Source organism: Neodiprion virginianus, chromosome 3 (assembly GCF_021901495.1).
Source record: "Neodiprion virginianus isolate iyNeoVirg1 chromosome 3, iyNeoVirg1.1, whole genome shotgun sequence".
NCBI classification, from domain to species: domain Eukaryota; kingdom Metazoa; phylum Arthropoda; class Insecta; order Hymenoptera; family Diprionidae; genus Neodiprion; species Neodiprion virginianus.
This window is the reverse complement of record NC_060879.1, coordinates 10,488,688-10,494,971: the sequence shown is the minus strand read 5'-3', so window position 1 is coordinate 10,494,971 and position 6,284 is coordinate 10,488,688. Positions and strand designations below refer to the sequence as shown.

Sequence of the window (6,284 nt, the reverse complement as noted above, 5' to 3'; positions counted from 1 at the left end):
CTGGCTGGTGCGTCTTGTGTATGTCCTGTACGTGTGTAAGCCGAGACGAGGCTTAGGGATTAGGATTAGCGTGGCACAAAGGCCTTCACGCGACACTCACTAACAAGCGAGGTATTGTAATACGTGGTCGTATTGTCATCGTGTAGGCCTATTACCTTTGCTTTCCTCGCTCAGTTGCGTTTGGTTCTTCGACTGTGATACACGTTCGTTTGGACCTCTCGAGTTATAACAGTTTTCAATCAAACTTCATCGCGACATGGCTCCAGTAGCCTTACAGAAGCTTACTGCATTGCAGCGGGCTCGTGAAGGCGAAATAGAAGGCTTGCGGCAGAGGTTAACAAGCAAACCGCGAGATACGCTTACGAAACGAGTCGTTAAATCGCGACTTGACGCTCTAAATGAAATTTGGACAGAGGTTCGTAAGGCTCACGCTGAGATCATCGTTCGAGAAAACGCGGATGCCGACCCGTACGTCACCGATGATTGGTTCGGGCGAATTCAGGGTGTATACGAGAATGCCCTTGACGAGTTTTTGGCGCTTCTGACTTCCGCGGAAAAGGTGGAAACAGAGGCCGTCACTAGACCCGCGGCGGCAAGCACCTCTGGAATTACCGGAACGGGTGTCGCGAAACTCCCTCGCATTCCTCTCCCAACCTTTTCGGGAAAGTATGAGGATTGGGCAAGTTTTTGCGACCTTTTCACTACGTTGGTGCATGACGTAGCTTCTCTATCTGACGCAACCAAGCTGCAGTATTTGAAGCTTTGCTTGACCGGTAGTGCCGCGGACCTAATAAAGGACGTCGCTACGACCAGTGCGAATTACATCAGCACATGGCAGGCGTTAAAGACTCGATATCACAACCCTCGATTAATAATAAACAAACATTTGGCTTCGTTCATGCGGATCCCGCACTTGAAAAACGAGTCCGCTTCCGAGCTCCGTTCCTTCGTCGACGAAGCTCAGCGAATAGTTCGTGCGTTAACGAATTTAAAATTACCAGTGGAGCATTGGGACGTCTGGCTTGTCTTCGTGCTCTCTGAACGCTTGGATTCGGAGTCGCGAAGGTTGTGGGAAGCGGAGCTGAGCCAGGGTGACCTCTCGGAGGGTACCAGCTCTCTTGGTTCACTCCCGAAATTCGCGGACTTGATAAAGTTTTTGGAACGGAGAACTCAGGCCTTGACTATGATCGCGCTCGAGTGTCGCACGGAGAAGAGGTCGGCTTCAACACCGTCTGCGGGACCCCAACCCCGTAAGGTTTTCCACTCTAGTTCTCGTCGATCACCGAATCCAACGCCGTACAAATGCCCGCTCTGCCCTGGTGCTCACCCCCTCTTAAAGTGTCTCAGGTTTCAGGCGAAGGCTCCTTCTGAGCGGTTCGCGAGTATTAGACACTTACGGCTTTGTTTCATTTGTCTGGAACCACATCAGGCGAGAAATTGTCCGTCAAGCGGAAAATGCGCGGTTTGTCAAGGACGACATCACACGATCTTGCATCGCGGCGCGCGAGGAAGGTATCAAGGGTCGAGCAGAAGTCCGGGAGGGTCTCGAGGCCCAGAAGGAGGTGGACCTTCGGCACCCCCCCCTGTCGTAAACTTGCATGCGGCGTGTCATTCGGTTGTCGGGCGAAGAGTTCTGCTCGCCACGGCGCGAGTGCAGATAATGGGTCCGAACGGAAGCAGCACCTACGCGCGAGCACTCCTCGACCAGGGCTCGGAGTCGTCATTTGCTTCGGAATCCATAGTGCAGCTGTTGGGGTTGTCCAGGAGACGCGCTTCCGTAACACTGACGGGACTTGGTTCCACTGAGACAGGAACTGCGACCGCGAGGACGCAGCTGGTGCTGCGGTCCTGCGGCAATCCTAAATTCGAATTCGAAACAGACGCGCTCGTCCTCCCAAGACTCACCTCGCGTCTTCCATCGGATAGATTTGGCGATCTAGATTTGGGACAATTTGAGGGCCTTGCGCTGGCGGATCCGGACTTTTCGGTTTCCCAAAATGTAGACGTGATTTTGGGCGCTGATGTTTATGGCCAGTTGCTTCGTCCCGGCTTGAAGCGGTTCCCTACCTCACAACTTGTCGCTCAAAGTACGGCTTTCGGCTGGGTGATTTCTGGTATGGTGCGGTCCGACAAACGGCGGGCGGACAGAACTCTCTCTTCGTCGCCAACACAGGCACTTCACTGCTCGGCTGAACCGGGTTTGGAGCAGACCCTGCAACGTTTTTGGTCTCTCGAAGATATTGCTCCGAATTCGAGTAGGCTGAGGCCCGAGGACGAGATCGTTGAGCAATTATTTAAGGAGACTCACAATCGCGACTCACGAGGTCGGTACGAAGTCCGGCTTCCTGTGAAACCAGAACGCCCTAGGGTAGCTAACGAGACTAGGTCAATGGCGCTTAAATCTCTTTCTAATATGCAACGTCGATTTTCGCGAGACGCTCGATTGGCTGAGGCATACGGTAGCTTCATGAGGGACTACGAACGCCTGGGACATATGACTCGAGTCCCGGCCTCAGAAATGCGGTGCGAGGACGCATGGTACCTTCCACATCACGCAGTGATTCAGGCTTCGGGTGACAAATGGAAACTTCGCGTTGTGTTTGATGCCTCTCGGAAAACTCGCGAAGGGCACTGTCTAAATAACTTTTTGTGGTCAGGCCCCTCGCTCCAGAGCGATCTATCATTGATCCTCTTAAATTGGCGAAAATACCGTTTTGCGTTTACCGCGGACATAGTGAAAATGTTCCGGCAAGTCCTGGTCAAGCGCGAAGACCAGGATTTGCAGAGAATTGTGTGGGCCCCGACCGCTGATGCCAGTCCTGTTGATTACCGTTTGCATACTGTCACATACGGGACAACTTGTGCTCCATATCTGGCCATCCGCACGCTTTCGCAGTTGGTTGTTGATGAAGGGGTTAACCTTCCCCTCGGAGCTGAATGTCTCAAGGCAGAGACGTATGTTGATGACACCTTCGCAGGGGCGGAAGACCTTTCTACCGCGGTTCAGAAAAGACTCGAACTTATAGAATTGTTAAGATTGGGTGGTCTCGAGCTCGACAAATGGTCCGCCAATCATCCCGATCTTCTGCCACCTCAGGCGCGGCATAACTCACCGAAAGAAATCGACGGCTTTTCCGCGGAAGTCAAAACCCTCGGGATTCATTGGATCCCATCGCAGGATGATTTTAAGTTCCGTGCAGCGGACGTGGAAGAGATGTCCACTGCTGCAACGAAACGTTCCATTCTTTCGAATATCGCGCGTTTGTTTGACCCACTCGGGTGGCTAGCTCCAATCACTGTGACGGCGAAGGTCTTAATGCAGGATTTGTGGATTCAGAAGTGCGATTGGGACTCGCCTCTCCCCGCCGAATTACGCGAGCGATGGCATACTTATTGCACGTCGTTGACACAGTTGCCACCTCTATCCATCCATCGTTGGTTGGGGGTCGCATCTTCCCGTTCCTACCAGATTCATGGCTTTTCCGATGCGTCTTCTCGCGCCTACGCAGCCGTGGCATATTTACGAATTAACGAAGGAAATGGTCGGTTCAGTGTTTCACTTCTCGCCGCGAAGAGCAAAGTGGCTCCCGTCAAAACGGTCAGTATCCCGAATTTAGAATTGTGTGGTGCTGCACTTCTCGTTAAACTTCTTTGCCATGTTAGGAAGCTCGAATTTCTCCGCTCACTCCCGGTCTACGCATGGTCTGATAGTCAAATAGTCCTTCAGTGGCTTCGAAAGCACCCATGCCACTGGAAAACCTTCGTCGCCAACCGAGTATCGTTTATTCAGACCGAACTCCCATCTGCCACATGGGCTCACGTCCCAACGAAAGAAAATCCAGCAGATTTGGCTACTCGGGGCTCAGACCCGGCAGAGTTAGCGCAGAACAGCAATTGGTGGCGCGGTCCCCACTGGCTCTCTGATACACCGGAACAATGGCCACAACCAACAGCGAATCCGCACACCCTCCACGTAAGGGTCCGGCCGGACGAACCGCCGATTCTCACGCAATTCTCGAGCTTGACTCGCCTTATTCGGGTAGTAGCCTTCTGCAGACGCCCCTTGCTTAATCTCCGCAGACGACGGGACGGTTCTGAACCGCTTCCCTCCTTTCTCTCATCCGTCGAGCTGGCAGAGTCGCGATTGGTGGTTATTCGCTTGTCGCAAGCAACCAGCTTTGCCCCAGAAATCGAACTATTGAAATCTGGAAAGGGCTTGCCGAATAGCAGCGGAATTAAGAAATTAAATCCATTTCTGGACAAAGTTGATGTCGTGCGGGTGGGAGGCCGCCTTTCCCAGGCTAGTCTCACTTTCGACCATAAACACCCCCCAATTTTAGCACGATGCTCTGCACTCAGCGCGTTATTCGTACAGTTCGCTCACCGCCTCTGCTTGCATGGGGGACCCACCCTGACCACGAGTATCTTGATACAACAGGTTTGGATTTTGGGCATGAAAAGATTAGTCAAATCGGCGATCCGGCGGTGTGTGACCTGTCAACGGGTTAAGCCACAATTTGCTCACCAACTAATGGGCGATCTGCCTGGTGACCGAGTACAGTCCGGACGACGACCCTTCTCGATAGCCGGTCTCGATTACGCGGGTCCGGTCCAGGTCCGTACCACGAAAGGACGCGGGCACAAATCTTACAAGGGGTACGTAGCGGTCTTCGTCTGTTTTTCTACGCGAGCCATTCACCTTGAGCTTGTGAGTGATTTGACTACCGCGTCGTTTATTTGTGCGTATCGTCGATTTGTGGGTAGGCGTGGTGTCTGTCAACGACTTTACAGCGACAACGCTACTAATTTTCATGGAGCAGATAGTGAGCTCAAGGCTATGTTCCAACGAGCCTCCGAATTCTATCAAAGGGCGGCGGCTCTCCTCGCGAACGATGGCACTGATTGGAGTTTTATACCCCCGAATGCTCCCCATTACGGAGGGTTATGGGAAGCAGGGGTCAAGTCGGTGAAACACCATTTGAAACGGGTCCTAGGCGAGCATACTCTCACCTTCGAAGAGTTGTCGACTGTTCTTGTCGAAATTGAGGCCTGTCTCAACTCACGGCCACTGAGTGCACTAAGCTCCGATCCTGAGGATCTCCATGCATTGACACCTTTCCACTTCCTTGGGGGAAGCACGTCGGCCTTACTCCCCGAGGACGATCTCTCGGACGAACCTCAGAATCGCTTGAACCGATTTCAGTTGCTACAGCGCATTCGGAATCAGTTCTGGAGACGATGGTCCTCCGAGTATCTACTCCACTTGCAAGAACGAGGAAAGTGGAGAGAGACCCGTGAAAACTTCTGCATTGGGAGACTTGTCTTGGTCCGGGATGACAATTACCCCCCGTCGAAGTGGCCGCTAGGGAGAATAATCGAACTCCACCCGGGCCCGGATGGCCTTGTGAGGGTGGTCACGATTAAAACAGCAACTACCACTCTACGGCGGCACATCTCTCGTCTATGCCCGCTGCACCTCGAAGATGGCGGCAAAGGGCGTAGGGCAATGTCGGAGGCCTGAGGATTCGTCTGTTGGACGAAGGCGGGCGGGATGTTCGCGCCACTTTATTATTATTATATTAGTTTTGTAAATTTATCATAGCAAATACTTTAGTGTCGTTATATTTGTATGTTGCACCTATTTACCACGTATAAGGTGACTAAAGAGTCACATACAGTAGATTTACTTTCTTATTCCACATGACGAGTAGTTCAACGTTATAGTAATTCAAATTACGTACTTATTGCCCACGTCAGAAATTCGTGAGCCGATACTCGAATCGGCAGTTACGTCCGTTCGCTTGGCCGGTGAGGGCGCAGCGCAAGTTAGTTAGTCTCGAGCGCTCGAATAGGTAGGACGTGTTAGGTTCTCCTTAGACACGCGCGTCGATTACTTCGTCTCGCGTAGTTTTAAGATTTATCCGTTTAACACGGTCGGAGGAGACGCGGCACACCCTCTAGTAGGGCCGGAGGTGCCCGTCTCCCGGATGAGGGGGAGACGCGGCACACCCTCTAGTAGGGCCGGAGGTGCCCGTCTCCCGGGCGAGCGTCATTGCTTCAGCGTTGGTTCCCGAGACGTCGGGACCGCTGTTTGCACGGCATTGGGCCACCTTGACGCTCCCCACTCCCGGCTTCCACGAGTGCGTGGAAGTTGCGGAGCACGGTTTCTCATGGAGACTTAGATAAGTTGGCTTAAGATCATTGAATGATCATTCAATCTGGTTGACAAGGAACGCACCAGCGGCTGTATTATCCTGTTTTATGATGATCTGATTGGCAGTTAA

At 52.6% G+C, this 6,284-nt stretch overlaps 1 protein-coding gene across 1 annotated transcript; it reads left to right on the top strand.

The window, feature by feature from the left end:
* Window positions 1-256: 256 nt before the first annotated feature.
* LOC124299521 (uncharacterized) lies at window positions 257-5,773 on the top strand. Its single transcript, XM_046752779.1, has one exon. The coding sequence runs from the start codon at window positions 257-259 to the stop codon at window positions 5,519-5,521; it is 5,265 nt and encodes a 1,754-aa protein (XP_046608735.1). The 3' UTR covers window positions 5,522-5,773.
* Window positions 5,774-6,284: the final 511 nt, after the last annotated feature.